The following is a 20,699-nucleotide window of genomic DNA, read 5'->3' as shown; positions in this document are numbered from 1 at the left end:
GCAGAGATAATTCATTCAACACCCTCAAGCAAAGTTGTTTATTACTGGCTGCCTTTTTTCCCTTGCCGTGATTTGGAGGGACAACTAATCCCATTAGAGAGAGAGATAACAAAGCCTGTGTGTGTGTGTGTGTGTGTGTGTGTGTGTGTGTGTGTGTATTTCTGTGAAGGATTTCTGTAGAATTCACCTCTAAACTGAACCTTTTCTGATTTTCTAATTGTACAAGGATGAACCAAATGTTAGAATTGTAGTGTGTTACCATGGGAGTCAAGGCTTTGTAGACAAGTCAGTTCAGAGCAGCTATCCTGGTTGCTCTGCTCTGATGCTGCTTTAGCGCTGGTCTCCCTCTGGGAAGCAAGACAGGCATGTTCCTTGTTCTTATGTAGCTTAGGGTCAGTGTGTGGACTTTGCCAAATCACTCACATTCCTTGATAGTCTTTTGTTCTACAAAATGTGATATCTAAATGTTAGAGTAGTGAATAAGACAGACACACAGGGAGATGAGGCATAAGATGAGAAGTAGTGATTTCGGTCTGAGAAGGCTATGTTGAGGAAAAGATGTTTGAAGAGGAAGGAGTCACATACATATTTGAAGAATTCAGGTAGAGGGATCAGCAGATTCAAAGGCTCTGAGGTGAGAGAGTATAATTATGTTCAAGCCAGCAGCAAAGTGATCCGCAGATCTAGAGGAAAGGCAGAATGTGAGAGAGTCACAGCAGATGGGGATACAGGGGAACTGGGTCTCAACCCCGTAAGGTCCTTCTAGGCCATTTATAAGAACTTTGGCTTTTAGTCAGAGTTAGAGAGTTTTGAACCAAAGAGTGATGTGGTTTATGTTTCAAAATGATTGCAACTGCTGTATTGGGAATAGAATATGTGGAAAAGAGATTATGTGGTTTTCCTTTTTGCTTTCAATATTTTTTTCCTAAAATCTGTTTTCTGCATAATTATATTTCTCCAAAATGAAAGTAAGTAGTTTTATGTTTGCTTTTGGATAATATAAGTTGACCTAAGCCATGTAAACTCATATTCACTTTAAAAATATCCAGAAGAATTTTAGTATGTGTATTAAATAATGGCTTGGTGTGTAAATGATAGTTGATATTCTCTAGGTAACCTTTTAATTTACTTATACTTTTAGCCTTGGGGTTCTATTTTACGGAATTGGAATTTCTTAGCTGTAACACATCCGGGTTACATGGCATTTCTCACATATGATGAAGTAAAAGCACGGCTACAGAAATACAGCACCAAACCCGGAAGGTAAGACTTTTTGGCAGTATGTGATGTATGTAAAGATGGAAAGTCCTTGGTGGTTCATTCCTAAGTAAATCAGTTATACACATGGGTTGAGGGGAGGGAAATGCTAATAGACCAAAACAGTGCTTCCTAATTCAGTTACTCAAATTGGTATGTTATGCTTGTTCTGAAACTTAATATTCATAAAGTCTTTTGAAAGAGGATATGGTAATATGTAATTTGGTGAATTTAGAGAGTAAGTCTCAGAGTTTAAAATTGGAATAAGATATTAGCATATTAACTCTTTTCATGACGTGTTTGTGTATAAAATTGTTTATTTGAGTACTTGAATACTGTGCTAATGACAAATCAGTTTCATGTTCATTATTTTAGGGTATTTTTCAAGACATTCAGTTTGGTTCTATGATAATCACGTAATTACATACAAATACATATTAATGCATATAAGTACATTTAAGTGTACAGATACATGGTGAATGTGTAGCAAGTTCATAAACATAGAAACCTGTTGCTAGCACTCCCAAGCAGTGTCATGTCCTTGAGAACTTCTTCCATAATCCCTCATGCCGGTGTTGAAATCGAATGAAACTCACAGAGTTTAGCTGTGTGAGCAGCCTCTCTGGCTTTGTCTAAGAGAGCAGACCTTATTAATGGCATATCTGGGATCAGAAAATCTCTCTCCCCTGGTGCAGACATTTTCCCCATGGCCAGTCTAGAAATGGACCAGGCACATAGTAGGCATTTGTGCTGTGGCATGCAGTCTGCTGGATATGATGGTCATGACAATGAGACTACCCTTCCTTACTTAAAGTATTTAGTAGGAGACACCATCCCACTGTCCATGAGAGCACTGATGTTCATATAGGGGTCATTTCATTTTAGAAGTTGAGTATTTTTCAAGTCTGCCTTTTTCTTCTAATACCGTTTTTATTTGATTTTTAGTGCAAATGTCATTTGTCCTTTAAGAAAGTCTTTTCAAACAGTCAGTTATGGATGGTTTCTTCCCTCTTTGCCATAATGGAAAAATTTCCACCTCTTATATTTCTAAGAATTTTATTGTATATTAGAAGGCAGTTGTAGGAACAGAAAGCAGTGTGGCTCCTGTGGAGTCATGGGTGTAGACTGAGAACTGGTTCTCAATGTGACTACAAGAGCAGTTCAGATACTGTGCACATTGACAGTGGCTTAGGTGAGTCATTTTGTTTCATTCAGGGATCTCTCATAACCAAATTTTTCCATAACTTTTGCTCTCTTGATTGACATCAAAGTATCCTCTTGTTCCTGGAGTATGATTTGAAAGATATAATACCATTGGAATCATTCTATCATACAGATTTAACACAGAAGTTATTTGGGAAATTATCTCCAGTTCTAAAAAAAAAAATAAAGTGAGTCCTTTTTGTGTTCTCCTGTTCAAGATCATGGAGATAATTAATGACCGTGTTGGGAGTATTAATAAAAGCCAGAACTCATCACTATTCGAATAGTGCTTTTAAGATAGTGCTCTCTGAAAGGATGTCTTCTTTTCCTTCCCTTCTTGCCTTGTATCAGTTATTTCTTCTAAGTTTTCCTTAATGATGAAATGATCAGTCTGTGGTAAACTGTTGTATGTATGTGTAATAGGGTATTTAAAATGTGTTTAGGAAAATTCAGTGAACAGCCAAATGATTTTAATAAATATTTGCTGGAGTTGTCCTTTCTCTCGGAAAATGGTTCATCTCTTTACTTTCATGGTAAAGAAAATAGTTGGCTATATTTCAAGGACATTTGAGTTCTTAAGGTTGTACTTTATTTGGATCCAACTGACAGTCATGTCTGTGTGGAATTCTTTAGATGATTATGATTAAGGATGCTAAGTGAGAGGTTGATATTTATTTTTCAGCTTTCTAGGAGAATGTTTTTAGACTTCTTGAAAAGTCCTTTCCAACAGTCCAAAACCAGTATGAAAATCACTTCTTCCTTTCTTTAAAGAGCCCAGTTTTCTTCAAAGATGAAACCACATTACAGTACTTGATATCCAAATTAAGTAAATCTAATGACTGTGTAGCTGTTATATATGCTAAATTATCTGTTAAAGTTTTTATTACAGTACTTGTTTAATCAATAGCTAATGTAATTAACAGATGCTTATTTCTACCACATACATATAGCAATCAGGTACTCAAATATAGCTTAAGTTGGCCTACTTTCGATCTGCTTAAGGTGTTATAAAATCCAGATATGGATATCATGAATAAGATTGAGTGTAATACACTTAAATTCAGGGAAATGCTGTAAAATGTAGTAAGTTGATAAGATAATTAGCTAATCATAGTAAATAATGAATTTAAAACCAAGTCAGTGTCTTCTGACATTGTCATTAATTTGTTTTTTATTTTAGAACTATTTTTATTTCCTATCACAAGACACTGAACTTGACAGGATTAGAGGGAGACCATGAACTTACCTAGTTTGTTTTCCCATTAATATAGTTCAGCTCTTTGGTCTTTTGTTTAAACATGAGTGGCTGTAATACTTGAAAGAAAAGTATTATTTTAAGTTTTTAAGAACTAGAAGTGCATAATTTTAAGATGACAAAATAATGTATTGAATTCCATAGTAGACTGGCTCAATTTCTGTCTGAGCTAGCCAAATTAATTTTTACTTACTTTATTTTTACTTTCCAAAAATGTCACAGCTGTTTCACACCACCAGCACTTTCATGCAGAGCAAACCTCTAATGATGATGGTGGTAAATTATTTGATGGTTTACAACTTCAATTATTTTTTCACAGAACTCTAGGGATATTTAAATGGAATTACTATCATTATTTCTTTTGCAGATCAGTAAATGGAGAAGGAGAAAAGTGTAAAAATAAGTTTCAAGATAGAAATCCTAAATGATTTTGTTTATTTTGCTTAAGAAAAATCTACCAATTGTTGGGTAGTAGTTAGCGAGCAGACATTTTGAAAGTGTTTAAACATAATTTTCTTATGTTTCACAGCTACATTTTCCGGTTAAGCTGCACCAGGCTGGGGCAGTGGGCCATTGGCTATGTGACAGGGGATGGCAATATCTTACAGACCATACCGCACAACAAGCCCTTATTTCAAGCCTTGATTGATGGCAGCAGGGAAGGATTGTGAGTATGAGACATGGGGGTTGGAGTTTTTATTGTTCACAGATGTGGAAGGTAGAGGCTCCTTTTGATGGTTGGAATGGACAGTGAGGCTGATGGTCTGACTGGTTTTTATTTTAAAACTAAGAAATGGATGATCCTTAGATTTTATTGTTCATTTCTTAAAATAGTCAATGTAAAGTAACCTAAGTATTTGATTTTTTTTTTTAGCATGGTCTTCACAACCTTCAGATCTCAGTATTTCCTTAGAAATGTTAGAAAATACTGTACAGTTGGAGAATGGACGCAGCAGAATGATTATTTGACTGTTCCCTATCTAGCTCTGCTCCTGTGCTCCCAATTTGTACTCTCAATCAGTATAGGGTCTTTTAATCCTGCTGTTGGGATCATGGGCAGATTCTGATAGGCTCTGTTCTTGGACTGTTAGTAAAGTTGCAAAGAAGCTCCCTTTGTGGGATTGCCATAGACAGCTCACAAAAGCAGCCCGCCCCAAAGAGCCATCCATCTGCTCTTCTGTCTCAGAAAAATACAACTGGCTATTAAAGGGGCCTGGAATTTCATTTCCCTGGGGAGCACTGTGCTCCTATGTCTCTGAAACATGCCTTCCTTCTCTCCTACCCTCCTCTTTCGCTTCCTCTCTTTTGTCTTTTTTTTTTTTTAATTGAAGTATAAGTGAGGTACAATGTTAAATGTTACAGGTGACCAGTATAATGATTCACAAGTTTTAAAGGTTATACTTCATTTGTTGTTGTTGTTCAGTCACTCAGTCATGTCTGACTCTTTCCATGGACCGCAGCACGCCAGGCTTCCCTGTCCTTCACTCTCTCCTGATGTTTGTGCAGACTCATGTCCGTTGAGTCAGTGATGCCATCCAAACAGTTCATCCACTGTTGTCCCCTTTTCCTCCTGCCCTCGATCTTTCCCAGCCTCAGAGTCTTTTCCAGTGAGTCAGCTCTTTGCATCAGGGGCCAAAGTATTGGAGCTTCAGCTTCAGCATCTGTCCTTCCAGTGAATTTTCAAGGTTGATTTCCTTTAGGATTTATTGGTTTGCTCTCCTTGCTGTCCAAGGGACTCTCAAGAGTCTTTTCTAGCACCACAGTCCGAAAGTGCCCATTCTTTGGCGCTCATTGGGCTCCATTTATAGTTATTGTAAAATATTGACTGTATTCCTGTGATAGAAACCTGAGAGGGGGAAGTCTACCAGAAAGAGCAAATAGTTTCCAGTAGCAAAATTTTATTTTGCCAAAGTAAGAACAGAAAAAAGAAAAAGTGATGGGCTCTATGTGAATGGATAGAAGTTTTGAATTTTAAGAAATAGTTATGTAAGAATGAATGGCAAACTGGTACTAAAAGTCTGTATTTCTCCTTTTTTTTAATTATAAATTTGCTATTCTGTTATTTATACCTTACCTCTGATACATCAAGGATTCATATGTGTGGCTTTCTATCCACTGTAACAGGATTTTTGTCTTGAAGAAAATGTACTTCAGAGTTTTAATTTATAAAAAGAGATCACAAGTGGGCCAATCTGTGAATGGACTAATTTTGATATATCTTATTATGGGCTTTTCTGGTGGCTCAGAGGTAAAGAGTCTGTCTACCAATACAGGAGACCTGGGTTTGATGCCTGGGTCCAGAAAATGACCTGGAGAAGGAAATGGCAACCCACTGCAGTATTCTTGCCTGGGAAATCCCATGGTCAGAGGAGCCTGGCTGGCTACAATCCATGTGATTGCAAAGAGTCAGACATGAAACAACAGCAACAACAAAAGATCAGTAAAAACACAGGATATCATCTGTCTGACTGTTTCCAACTATCAGGGTCATTTGTCCATTCCTTATAGTTAATCTGATATTGTGGGACATAAGTGATAAAGAAGTTTACTTTGAAAACTAGCCAAGATTCCTTATTCCTTCAATGCCATTGGAAGGGACTGAGCAGCAGCAGCAGTGTTGAAGACCATAATCATTTAATTGCTCCTATACAGAATTTTTAAACCTGTTCTCTGGCAAAATTATTGTGTTTGTAATCTTTTATTTCTGAATTCTCCCTAGAATTCAACATTCTTGAAGTGTGGTGAACAAGTATAAAAAGAAAGTTACCAACTTTTGTTTATCACTTCTATAACATTTGTAGTGTTTTATCCTACCCCTATAATGATGCTCTAAAATTTTTATCACAGTCATATGTAGTCAACTCCTTTTCCTAAATCTTAAAAATACAACAACAACAAAAAAAACCCACTCACTGATTTTCTCCTTACCATATGAAAATTGTCTGTCCTCTAGGTTTATTTTTTCCTGGTTTTCTTGTAGAATTTTAAACACTAACATATTTATAGACTGTTTATGGATAAATATTTTTTGTTCCTTCACATAATAGTTTTAGTATAGTTTTGCCTTTTATTCACCACTGTAGTATTATATTCTTAAGTTATCATTCAGAAATCTGAAACAAAAAGTTAATAAACAAAATCACCGGTAACTTAATGAGTTGATGAAATCTAGCAGTAATATTATTCATTTCCTAATCTATTATAGGTGCTTGCCAATATGATCAGCTTCATTTTTTAAAATGGATTTCTGAATAACTAAGCACTGGTTTAGCACAGCCAATGGCATGATAACTTTTAGTTCTTATTTTACTTCTTTCTAGTCATGGAACCTTGTGTTTATAAGCCATTCTGTTGGTAGCTTCGTTTGAAATGAATGAAACCTAGAGTCGTGGCCTTTGTGTAAGTGCACATGTGTATGTGTGCCAGGGTAAATGGAAGGTGAAACAGAAAGGGAATGGGCAACTAGGGAGAGAAAACACCACAAAAATGTGTGGATAACTTTTATGAGAAAATTGTGGGCTTTAATTCTATTTTTGTTTCCTAGTGGTACTAAGCCTAGTATAAAATGTAACATTAATTGTGCTTCATGTGAAAGACATAATAATTGCAAATAGGTGTATATTCTGAGTATTTTGGAATAGAACATGAGTAACCAGTGAAAGTGTTAGTCACTCAGTCATGTCCGACTCTTGTGACCCCCACGGACTGCAGTTTGCCAGGCTCCATAGACTTCTCCAGGCAAGAAGACTGGAGTGGGTGGCCATTTCCTTCTCCAATACATATAGTAAAGGTATTTAATTGAAAATGATTGCTTAATGACTGAGTCCATATTCATTATATATTTCTATTTCCTAGATTTTAAATTTCCTAAAAATAACATTGTAATATTATGGAAACAGTGATAGAATAAATTCTTGATGTAAGATACATAAAAAGGAAACATCTAAATGTGTGTTTAAATTTAGAAGAATCTGATTACATAACCTTAGAGGCAATTAAGACTTGTATATAGTTATGTAAATAAAATTTCTGTTTATAATCCAGTTATCTTTATCCTGATGGGAGGAGTTATAATCCTGATTTAACTGGATTATGTGAACCTACACCCCATGATCATATAAAAGTTACACAGGTAAGGACAATTTCTGGAGCCATGTTTAAAATTAATAAGTATTTGTGTTGCCTTTGAAATAACATTCTAAATAATTGGTAAAGTCATGTACAGATATTTAATGCAAAATATATTTAAGGAATTCTAAGAGTGTTTGAAAAGAAATTATAGAACTTTCTTCATTTTTTTGATAAAAATCTCTTGTTAATCTTTCTGCTTCCAATATAATACTGACATTTATGTGGGGAAATAGATAAATCTATAGGTAGGCAGATTGATAGGAAAGGAGAGATATTTAGCTTTAGAAAACTTCAAGGAAGATTAGAATAATTGTATGCATTAGTTTTTAGAGTCAAATGAGTAATTGAAACCTACTGGAAACAATAATTGTATTCTTGTAAATCCACTGTTGGCACCCTCATAGGTTATGACTCGGGGGGTTAACTTCGTAAAGTCTTTCTCGAGGGTGATACTGAATGTTACCAAAACCTAAACATGTTTGACTCTAGATTCCATATACATATTACTTGAATATACACACAGAGATCTCTACACCAGGATGTTCACTTTAGCATTTTTCTTAAAAGTGAAATATTCAGTTCAGTTCAATCACTCAGTCGTGTCCGACTCTTTGCGACCCCATGAATTGCAGCACGCCAGGCCTCCCTGTCCATCACCAACTCCCGGAGTTCACTCAAACTCATGTCCATCGAGTTGGTGATGCCATCCAGCCATCTTATCCTCTGTCATCCCCTTTTCCTCCTGCCCCCAATCCCTCCCAGCATCAGAGTCTTTTCCAATGAGTCAACTCTTTGCATGAGGTGGCCAAAATATTGAGTTTCAGCTTTAGCGTCAGTGCAATTACAGTATACCAAATACCTATATTCAGTCTTAGGTTAAATACCATAGTATACTCATACTTCATTATCTTGTAAAGTCTTTAACAAGAGGAAGGTAGCTCTGAACACTCACATGGGAACTTCTGCATCTTGTTATGTAAAAAAGTTATGTAAAGCTTAATTATGTAATATTTGATTTTGTAAAATGACATTATGTAACTTAAATTTTATAAATAAAAATTACCATGTGTGAACATGTGAATGCACTTTAAAAAAATAAAAGTGAAAAACACTAATTTGGCAACAGTCTTTGAGAGAGAACTTCCAATATTATGTAGCTGTAGTTAAAACTTTTTTTTTTAATTTTATAATTTGGATATTTTGTACTTTGTATAATAATAAAACTAATAAAACCAAATGGTAAGTTTTAGGGAAAACAGTAGATAATTTTTCATTTCTACTTCTTTAGATTTCTATGGTTTTGATATTAAAATATACTTGTTGACATGTGTTCTCTTTTGGGCAGTTTTAAAAATTTAATATATGAAAGCCATTTAAAAAGTTATGTACTGATTCTATGTTTTCTAACATATGTAAAAAGACACAGGAGACAATTCCTCATTATAAAGCCATTGTTTAAAAATTGTTTTAAAATTCATATTCAGGAGTAGTATCATTCTCTTAAACTACTCATAAATATTTGAATAGCTTACCTCTTAGGTTGCATTGGCTTCTGCAAGTGTGATTGTATCTTATTTTAATTTTTTTAATAATTGTAGATTGGCCCATTGAATTGCATAACCAGTATATGGGCTACAGTCTACAGGGTCACAAAGAGTCGGACACGACTGAAGTGACTGAGGACACACACACACACACATAGATACTTATCTAGTATTTTAGGGATTTCAGTGATATATATGATACTTTGGACTTCTTTTCCATCTTGATCTACTCTTTCCCTTAATTTATTTTAAAATTATATAGTCACACATATACCATTGTAGACAGAATTTATATATGAATGAGTATGTGGGTGTGTGTATCTATGTGTTTATACATATATATTTTTCTCACTGAGATTGTAAGATCTTTCACTAGGCTAGGAATTAAATATTGTCATTTATTCATCCTGTCCAAGGCCATGTATGTAGTACGTACTTACTAGACTAACACATTGCCTTATTTAAACAAATTTTTGTTTCAATAACTCCTTTTCTTTGTATCCCTATTAAGTGACAGTCTCTGTTCATACTTTCTTTATACTTACCAGTATATATGAATCTTCTTTGTGACAGAGACTTTTTCATTATTTGAACACTGAGAATTTAATTATGCCAAAAGCATCTAAACTAGTGAATAAAGAGAATAGATTTTTAATAAAACGGTTTTTGGTAGCTGAAATGATTAGGGTTTTGATAGTGTTAGACTGGGAAAAGAGTATGCAAATAGGGATTTGATATAGAATTTGAGGAAAATAATTTATACTACTGAACCTCAGTTTTTTTTTTTAATTCAGTGTATCTTATTATACTTTGCAGATTATATGACATAATAAATGTGGACAACAGTACATAGCATGCAGAAAGGCCTTGGCAAATTTTCCGTCCTGAAATTTCCTAGATAGATGTCTAAGAAATAAAATTGTCAGCTGTATTGCAATTTTGACATTAAAATTAGATGAGTATGTGGTATTTACAGAGAAAAGTATTGTTTTTTATTGCATTTAAAACCATACGTTTGTCTCTTAAATCATCCTGTTGATGCAGGGACCTTCCTAAAGGAACAGTACAAAATGTTAAATAATCCAAAGTATTAAAAAAGTTTATACAGTTGCTGATAAAATCTTTTTAATTTTATAGACCAAATTGTGACTACCAATTTAAAACATATCTTAAATGGTAGTTTGATCTGACAGGATCAAGTGTGAGGAATTTACTGTAAGTCATGGTATTTGAGAAAATTCAGTATTATCAGTTCATGCAAAAAAATACATTAATGTTGCCTTTTTTGCTCCCCCAATTCCAGGAACAATATGAATTATATTGTGAGATGGGTTCCACTTTCCAGCTCTGTAAGATTTGTGCTGAGAATGACAAGGATGTCAAGATCGAGCCTTGTGGGCACCTGATGTGCACCTCTTGTCTTACAGCCTGGCAGGTATAGTCAAGATTTAATTAGTCATGTTGATGTCTTCCTTATATTCCCTATGAATATGTCTTTTTTCAGTTTTCTTCATCTTAAGGATTCAAAAAGTCACACTGATAAGTGTTTGTTTGAATGGTTGATTTTTAAAAAAATCTCATATGTTTGACTCTTTCACTTCCATCATTTGACTTTCTGTTGGGTTTTCATGTTTTCCTTGTGCTGTGCTGTGCTGTGCTGTGCTTAGTCCCTCAGTCATGTCCTACTCTTTGTTACCCCATGGACTGAAGCCCTCTCTGTCCATGGGGATTCTCCAGCCAAGAATACCGGAGTTGGTTGCCATGCCCTCCTCCAGGGAATCTTTCCAACCCACGGCTTGTACCCAGGTCTCCCACATTGCAGGTGGACTCTTTACCGTCTGAGCCACCAGGGAGGCCCAAGATTTCTGGAGTGGGTAGCCTATCCCTTCTCCAGGGGATGTTCCCGACCCAGGAATCTAACCAGGGTCTCTTGCATCGCAAGCGGATTCTTTGCCAGCTGAGCTTCCAGGGAAGCCCTTTCTTTCACTATTATTTATTTAATATATAAAATTAAAATAACTTAATCTTACAATATTAATCATGAGTAGTTCTGCTTCTATAACACTACTTATTTCAGAATATCACTTACCAATGTTGCAAACTAACCATATTTATTTATTGTAGCCCAGATTCTATTTATAGTAGATCAGATTTTCAAGCTAAGTAAACCCTAGTAGATAAATCTTACTTTGATGTTTCAACACTTCTCTTGAGAAGGTATGGCTCCTGTCTCACGAATGTCTCCAAGTGCTCTGTAAGGCTAAAACAGGAGAATCAGACAGAAAGTTTCCCAAATGTCTTTAGTTCCCAAAGTCACTAAATTTTCCAATTTACAAGGCAAAGCTGCCTTCCATTCTGTAGGCATTCAATAAATAGAAATTGATTTGCTGTTTTAGAATAAGACCTAGAAAATAATTGGTTTTCCCAAGGGCTTCTTTAAAATATTTCTTTATCTGTAATGAAGGTTGGAGATTTTAAAATAGATCTTTGGACAGATTTCTAGTTTTGAGTATTTGGAGGATTCATAGAATATTTTGCTCAAGCACTTTTTTAGCTACTCTGTTTTAACACAGTCAGTGTTGAAGTCAGTAATGTTGATTGGACTTAGAAAACAAATCATTAAACTTTCAAGCCTGTAAAAGAATTTGGAATTGAGCGTTATCATGAGTATCCGTATTTCTGAACCTTCTTTCCAGCCCAGAACCTGTGTATTTCCTCAGGAAGGATGGCCTCAGGGGATCCGGACAGGGCAGTGCAAACTCATAGGAGCATTGATGTTTGTTGAGCTCATTACTTGATGATAGAATATTAATGATTTTCACATTTTTGCAATCTTATGAAGAGGGCCTCTTTTTACCTTTGGGGAACTTTTAAAAATGGATGAAGAAAAAGAGGAAGAAGTAGGAAATGAATTACAACTGATTTACATTTACAGAGCTGTTTCTGAGCTCCCAGACGTCTTTCCTTCGTTAGTAAAGATTGTTCCACCTCCCTACATGGCTCTATTTCAATATGCATTTGATTTATATTTTACCTGAGGTTTTCCTTGCCCTCATTTCCCTTTATCCCTTCATGATGCTTGTGAATTTTGAGTAGTACAGGGAGAAGTTGGAGGAAAAGCAATGCCCAGTATGGCATCAGCAAACTCTGAACATAAAGTTACTTGCTGTTTATGTTAACAAATAATAGTTCTGCAGACATAGCAGTGCCTTTTTTAAAAAATAAATGTTTCAATAAATTTAGTTACACAGGTAGAAGATAAAACTGTCAGTTTGCAAATGGATTTCAAATGTACCAGTAGAAAATATTAGAGATGTTATTAACTCAGTGCCTGGCTGACAGGGAGGGGACCACTTTAAGATTATTTGCTTTACCTGAAACCCTTTAAGTATTTCAGGGCAAGTATTAAACTGACAGAGGCCAAATATGTTTGTCAAGCCCTTTAGACTGAGTTACGTCTTCGGTGCAGTAGTATGGTTCTTACAGGTTTGAAGAAAGTAAAAGTTTGCTTTTCTCCCTAAAGAAAACCAGAATTTTAGGCTGGTACAGGCTCCCAGTACTCTACCTCCACAGGTGCCCTGCATACTTCAGCCCCTTCTCTGTGGTCCTGGGCTTGGAGCATACAAATACAAGCATAGACCTAGCATCTTCATCTTGAAACTTAGCATTTGGAAGTTCAGAGGAAGTTCCCACTATGGTGGCAGAAACCTTTGGTTAGTAAAGATTATCATTTATAGTGTCATTCAAAATAGCTGTTTACCTTGTGGTTTATAGTGTCATTCAAAATAGCTGTTTACCTTGTGGCTCAGAGTAAGTGAAAGAGTAGAGCTGAATGTAAAACAAAGAGGTTTTACTTATTTTAGTTTCTATATTCTTCTTAAATGAAATTAATCTTTTGAAACTCCAGGGCCAGTGATATGTATTTGATCTAGTGAGTCTGTGCACTACAATAGGTTTGTTACGTGCAAGGACACAGGGGTGTTTCCCAGTATTCATGGCTGTGTTATTAATCCTTCGCCCTTTACATCACCACAGCTTTTCTATATTTTATTCTGTAGTCTCCAAATGGTACAGTTCCTCTTGCTTGTAGCTAATCAGTTACTTGATTCTGTTTATGGTTTTTCATATTGATCTAATGGCCTTATATTAAGATAGGTTCAGTCAATTTGTTAATATTTGAAATTTTTTTTTTTAACTCTTTAGTACTTCTTAGTTTTAGAGATTGAGGAAGTACATAAATTGTCAAGTGCTAAAAATTGTCTCTGAGTAAAGTTTTAGAAGAAGCTGTGTGAAAAAGTAGTAATAAAGTAGTAGTTGAGTAAGTTAAGTAGGAAAAAAAAATTGACAATATCGGAAGTGCTTAGAAAGTTGAAATAATCAAAATAAATCACACTCATGTCACTAATGAATAATATTATTATCCTAATATAATCGTAGAATTTTGTATATAGGTTAATGAAAAATATGCAAAGGCAGGATTTCAGCATCTTTAAAATTCTTCCCACACAGGATGTTTAATGATTAATAAGCATTTTTCTGATACGTTTTTGTATATGTCTCTGTAATCTGCATGTTGTTCTTGTTTAGTCTCATAGTGAAAAGTGAAAGTCTCTCAGTCATGTCCAACTCTTTGCGACTCCATGGACTGTATAGTCCATGGAGTTTTCCAGGCCAGAATACTGGAGTGGGTAGCGTTTCCCTTCTCCAGGGGAATCTTCTCAACCCAGGGATCGAACTGCATTGCAGGTGGATTCTTTACTAGCTGAGCCACAGGGAAGCCCACGTTGTGTCCAACTCTTTGCAACCCCATGAACTGTGGCCTGCCAGACTCCTTGTCCATGGGATTTCCTAGAGAAGAATACTGGAGTGGGTTGCTATGTCCTCCTCCAGGGGATCTTCCCAACCTAGGATGGAACCAGTGTCTGTTATGTCTCTTGCTTTGCTAGGCAGATTCTTAAGATCTTCCCTGGTGGCCCAGATGGTAAAACATCTCCCTGCAATGCGGGAGACCCAGGTTCGATTGCTGGTTTGGGAAGATCTCCTGGAAAAGGAAATGGCAACTCACTCCAGTACTCTTGCCTGGAAAATTCCGTTGACGGAGGAGCCTAGTAGGTACAGTCCATGGGGTTGCAAAGAGTCCGACATAACTGAGCGACTTCACTTTCATTTTCATATGCTAGATAATAAACAGAAAAGAGAAGACTAGGACTAAGATTGTGCTAAATTGCTTCAGTCATGTCCAACTGTTTGTGACCCTATAGACTGTAGCCTGCCAGGCTCCTTTGTCCATGCGATTCTCCAGGCAAGAATACTGGAGTGGGTTGCCATGCCCTCCAGAGCATCTTCCCAACCTAGAATTGAACCAGTGTCTGTTATGTCTCTTGCTTTGGCAGGCAGATTCTTAACCACTAGCACCACCTGGATGTCCAGAACTAAGATGCCAAGTTAAAAGACATTGATATTGAAGATCAGTTGTCAAAAAGCCTTTGTAATGTCTCAGTTCTGTCCATTTCTCTTCTGAAATGTATCTGTAGTCTTTTCAAAGACTCTTCAGTATGCTCAAGATCTGTGAATGAATTCTAAGAATTTCAAGCCTCAGCTCCATTTGTTCCATTCATTAGCTGCTGAGTAATTCCCTTCAGCTTTTCACATTTTGTTTTTTTGCACTTTTTTGGTACTAAACCTATAGCCAGGAAGACCAAGTTTCTATTTATTGCTTTTTTAACACCAATAGACATGCAGGTGATCTCTGGTTCAGGTTTTCTCTATGCCAAAGAGAACTGTTGTTGGGTCAACATTTGGGAATTTCAAAGTGATGTTCAGTAGTCTGTATCTCAATAGGAATTTAGTCGTTAAAGAAGCTTCAACTTGTGAACATTTTAGATAATCTGAATATTTCTACCTGTACATATAGATTTCACTCAGTGCCTCTTGCTGCCAAACAAAAAATCTGTTTTGACAGCTTTCATAGTTTTGTATGGACTGCAGTATTTGACAATCATTTAAACACATTATTGCAAAATACCCCTGTTATTTAATAAAAACAAAGGTCTTATACAGTGAATCTAGTTAAAACAGTTAACAGACATCAGCTATACTAAATCCTCACATGAGTGAGCTGCTCACTGAATTTAACCTAATTGACTGTCAAAATGAGGACAAATGAACACAAGTTTGGGACTTTTCTATAGTTTTATACTGTGCTGTCAAACATTGTATATAAGCTTGTAGATGTAATTGGAAATGTTATGTGTCTCTCTGGATATGAGTACATGTAGTAATATGTGTTGTTTTTTTTTTTAACTTTTTCCTTATTCAAAATGGTAAAGGGCTAGAATGTATTTTGTGACTTTAAAGCCAGTGTTTTTGTTTCTATATGCTTGTTTTTCTGAGAGAAAAAATTGAGTTTTCAAACTTAATTGGGCACAAAAATAATTTGATATCCCTTAACTTGCTTGATACAAGCTGACATGGAATGACAGCCATCATTCTCTAGTATCTCAAAACCATTGTTATTTATATAGGAAACAATCTTTGAGCATCTTCTCTGTCTGAGGTTCTATACTAAAGACCCAGTCCATTCCCGCAAGATGATAAAATTAGATCTAAAAATTTTATAGAGGGGCACAGTACTAATAATCACTTGAAATGAATACCCTGTTATCTTTCAAATTTAATTATGGATGGGGAATATTTTTGTTACTTTCTGCTACTTTGGTTGGGTATATTGACATGAAAAGGGTTTTAAAAGCTGCATGTCTGCCAAGAAGCTCTGATAAATCAAGAGTCCAGTAGGAAATATTAAACCCAGACCATAAAACATTTTGTGTTCAACCATTGTGAATCTTTAGCAAGTCGCTCTTCACTAACTTTTCCTTCCACTTGATGCCCTACTTTGGTTTAATTGAAATTCATCAGAGACTTAAAGTTTATGTAATTAATGGAAACCTAAGACATGCGCAGTAGAGGTATCAGTCAGTTCTTTCAAGCTGCAAGTGGTTACTCTAATTGCTGTCATAATGGCCCATTAGTCATGCCTCCAAAGAGGTGTCAGATACTTTCTCCTTCTGAAACATCTGTGTTATTTAATAAATTGAATAAGCAAGCCTGAGTTTGCACAGAATACTAAGTAAGCTTGAGTAATCACCTCTCTAGAGGCATTCTTTGAAGCAGTATCACTGTGGGTGAGGCATTTCTGTTCTATCCTTGGCAATGAAACTTGGGAGAGTTTTCTTTCACTTCCACACTGTTCCACGAATATTAACAAAACATTTTCTTCTTTACCCTGAACTCCTCCATGTCTTCTTTTTTGTAATAGCACATTATGTGGAAGTGATGTTGCAGGGTTACTACATAAGGTGTCAAGTAAGGAACTGTTTTTATTTGATTTTTCATTTCAAGAGTATAGAAAGTATCTTCTGAGTTCATGAACAGGACAGACTGTAAACTATATTGTTCAAATTTTCCTTCCAAAATAAAAAATGGATATATATATATATATATATATATATATGCCAGTTGGATATGCAGCCTTGTTTTTAATTACTGCCAAGGACTTTAATTCAGTTAAAAATAAAATTAATGTTTTCTTCTAGTTATTCCTCCTGCATATTTTTTCAAAATAATTTAGAGGAAAGATATTGGAATATTCAAAATGCTTCATAAAAAGTCAATAGATGAAAATTGATAAGCTCTGATTTTAACATGACATGTAGTTAAAGAGATTTATATATGTCCCATATTTAGAGAACATTATTGGGGAAGAAATATGTAACTGAGAGTTGAGAAGTCAGCTCAAAGAACCACATTCAAGGCACTAAGAAATTCTTTCAAAAGCAACCAGGATTCAAATTTCTAGCCTCAGTGAAACTTTTTAGACTTAGAACTACAAGTACTTACTACATGATAAAATGTTGAAACTCCTCTTTCACTTGAGAGTCATGTAATGGCTGTGGTTTCCTCAGCTATCTTACCTCTTTTGTTTTGTTCCTGAGATTATTTTTGTAGTAATTATAACAACCACAATTTGCATAGCACTTTGGAAAGCTTTGAATTAATTTTTCTTACTTTACCTTTCAGATATCCCTTAAAATGTGCATTCTTTCATTATACCCAACAAATAAGATGAAATGGCTTACCCAGTGTCACACAGTTAGAGTTTGTGGGTATAGGATCTAGTCCAAGCCTCCAGATCAGAATGTCTGTGTTCCTGATAAACTGTTTCCATGGGCCTCCCAAATTAAAACTAGAAGAGTCTAGATTCATCAATGTCATTTCCACCTGCCCATCATAAAAGAACATCAAAACTAAGGATCTCTCTCTCTCTGTTACTTATTCTAATATCATCAACTGTCCTCATTCATTCTTTTTGTTTTTTAGTTTATTTTTTCATTGAAGGATAATTCCTTTACAGAATTTTGTTGTTTTCTGTCAGACGTCAACATGAATCAGCCACAGGTATACATATATCCACTCCCTTATGAACCTCCTTCCCTATCACACTCCTCTAGGTTGATATAGAGCCCCTGTTGGAGTTTCCTGAGCCATACAGCAAATTCTCATAGGCTGTCTGTTTTACATATGGTAATGTAAGCTTCCATGTTACTCTTTCCATACATCTCACCCTCTCTTCCCCACTCCCTATTGTCCATAAGTCTATTCTCTATGTTTTTTTCTCCATTGCTGCCCTGTAAATAAATTCTTCAGTACCATTTTTCTCTATTCCTTATATGTGCGTTGCTGCTGCTACTGCTGCTAAGTCGTTTCAGTCGTGTCTGACTCTGTGCGACCCCACCAGACAGCCTCCTACCAGGCTCCTCTGTCCCTGGGATTCTCCAGGCAAGAACACTGGAGTGGGTTGCCATTTCCTTCTCCAATGCATGAAAGTGAAAAGTGAAAGTGAAGTCACTCAGTCGTGTCCGACTCTTAGTGACCTCATGGACTGCAGCCTACTAGGCTCCTCTGTCCATGGGATTTTCCAGGCAAGAGTACTGGAGTGGGGTGCCATTGCCTTCTCCGATATGTGCGTTAGAATATGATATTTATCTTTGTCTTTCTGACTCACTTCGGTCTGTATAAGTTCTAGGTTCATCCACCTCATCAGAGCTGACTCAAATGCACTCATTTTTATGGCTGAGTAATATTCCATTGTGTATATGTACCACAACTTCTTATCTATTCATATGTTGATGGGCATCTAGGTTATTTCCATGTTCTAGCTATTGTAAACAGTGTTGCAATGAGCAATGGGATACATGTGTCTCTTTCAACCCTGGATTCCTCAGGGTATATACCTAGGAATGGGATTGCTGGGTTATGTGGTGGTTTTATTCCTAGTTTTTTTTTAAGGAATCTCCATACCATCTTCCATAGTGCCTGTATCAGTTTACATTCCCATTAACAGTGGAAGAGGGTTCCCTTTTCTCCACACCCTCTCTAGCATTTATTGTTTGTAGACTTTTTGATGATAGCCATTCTGACTGGTGTGAGGTGATATCTCATTGTGGTTTTGATTTGCATTTCTCTAATAATGAACGATGTTGAGCATCTTTTCATGTGTCTGTTAGCCATCTGTATGTCTTCTTTGGAGAAATGTCTGTTTGGGTCTTTTTCCCCCTTTTTGATTGGGTTGTTTTTCTACTATTGAGTTGTATGAGCTGCTTGTATATTTTGGAAATTTATCCTTTGTCATTTGTTTCATTTGCTATTATTTTCACCCATGTCTTTTCACCTTGCTTATAGTTTCCTTTGCTGTGCAAAAGCTTTTATGTTTAATCAGAACTCTCCACCATGACCCATCCGTCTTGGGTGGCCCTACATGTCATGGCTCATAGTTTCATGAGTTAGACAAAGTTGTGGTCCATGTGATCAGATTGGCTAGTTTTCTGTGATTGTAGTTTTTATTCTGTTTGACCTCTGATGGAAGAGGATAAGAGTATATTTAATATCTGTAATTGTGTTGTCTCTGAATGTTTGTTCTTTAATTCTTCTAGGTCTTTGTTAATTGATTCTTGCATTTTCTCCATTTTGTTTGCAAAGGTTATGATCATCTTTAGTATCATTTTTCTGAATTCTTTCTTGGGTAGTTTCCTTTTCATTTATTTGGACTTCTGTGTTTCCATTTTGTTCCTTAACTTTTGTAGTATTTCTCTGTCTTTTCATTTTTTTTTTTAAACTTATTGTGTGTGTGGTCTCTTTTTCCCAGGCTTCAAGGTTGAATTCTTTCTTCCTTTTGGTTTCTGTGCTCCTAAGGTTGGTCCAGTGGTTTGTGTAAGCTTCTTCTAGGGTGAGATTTGTGCTGAGTTTTTGTTTGTTTTTCCTCTGATGGGCAAGGCTGTGTGAGGTGCTAATCCTGTCTGCTGATGACTGGGTTTGTATTTTTGTTTTGTTTGTTGTTTAGATGTTGTTTAGATGAGGTGTCCTGCACAGGGTGCTATTGGTAGTTGGGGGATGCTAGATCTTGTATTCCAGTGGTTTCCTTTGTGTGAGTTCTCACTATTTGATACCATCTAGAAGGCAATGGCACCCCACTCCAGTACTCTTGCCTGGAAAATCCCATGGACGGAGGAGCCTGATAGGCTGCAGTCCTTGGGGTCGCTAAGAGTTGGGCATGACTGAGTGACTTCACTTTCACTTTTTACTTTCATGCATTGGAGAAGGAGATGGCAACACACTCCAGTGTTCTTGCCTGGAGAATCCCAGGGACAGAGGAGCCTAGTGGGCTGCCATCTATGGGGTCGCATAGAATCGGACACGACTGAAGCAACTTAGCAGCAGCAGCAGCAGCAGGGTTAGTTCTCTAGTAGTCTAGGGTCTTGGAGTTAGTGCTCCCACTCCAAAGGCTCAGGGCTTGATCTCTTCAAATCTTTATGCTTATGGTAAGTTTTGAACATATATGATGAAAATTTTCAAGAATGTATGCAGTGGATTCTCTGTTTAATTTCCAAGTGTATCAGGGCTGGCTAAGAAGACTCCTTAGGTGGACACCAGAAATGCCATTGAGAAGGGAAGACAGCACTGAAGCCTCTGGGTTCCTGATTACCGTGTATAGCTCAGAGAATCCTACCCAGTGCTCTGTGGAGACCTGTGATTGTCTCTTGTAGCCATCCTCGAAAACAGCCAGGGTATTAGATGTAATCTGTGCAAGGTCTCTGGCTGGAGGTGTGGGTGGGAGGCCACAGCATATGTGGGAAGTCCCCACATATATGGGGGCCACCGGGCTGTCTCCCGCAGTCCTGGAGGCAGTTTGTCCAGTTGTTTCAGACTCCCGGGCTTTGGCTGCAGGGAGAGCCAGTTTGCTTCCTCGTTCA

General features: G+C 36.5%; 1 protein-coding gene across 3 annotated transcripts in view; it reads left to right on the top strand.

Annotated features, from left to right (window-relative positions):
• Positions 1 to 20,699, top strand: part of CBLB (Cbl proto-oncogene B, E3 ubiquitin protein ligase) — a 230,380-nt gene that overhangs the window by 124,007 nt on the left and 85,674 nt on the right. For all 3 annotated transcript variants that reach the window (XM_010838541.1, XM_010838540.1, XM_010838539.1), the window contains exons 6-9: positions 1,142 to 1,263; positions 4,245 to 4,382; positions 7,760 to 7,847; positions 10,694 to 10,825. In XM_010838541.1, the coding sequence (XP_010836843.1) occupies positions 1,142 to 1,263; positions 4,245 to 4,382; positions 7,760 to 7,847; positions 10,694 to 10,825 (480 nt within the window). The remainder of the gene's footprint in view (positions 1 to 1,141; positions 1,264 to 4,244; positions 4,383 to 7,759; positions 7,848 to 10,693; positions 10,826 to 20,699) is intronic.

This window comes from Bison bison, unplaced genomic scaffold (assembly GCF_000754665.1).
Source record: "Bison bison bison isolate TAMUID 2011002044 unplaced genomic scaffold, Bison_UMD1.0 scf7180017864098, whole genome shotgun sequence".
NCBI classification, from domain to species: Eukaryota; Metazoa; Chordata; class Mammalia; order Artiodactyla; family Bovidae; genus Bison; species Bison bison.
This window is presented reverse-complemented; position numbering and strand designations above follow the sequence as displayed.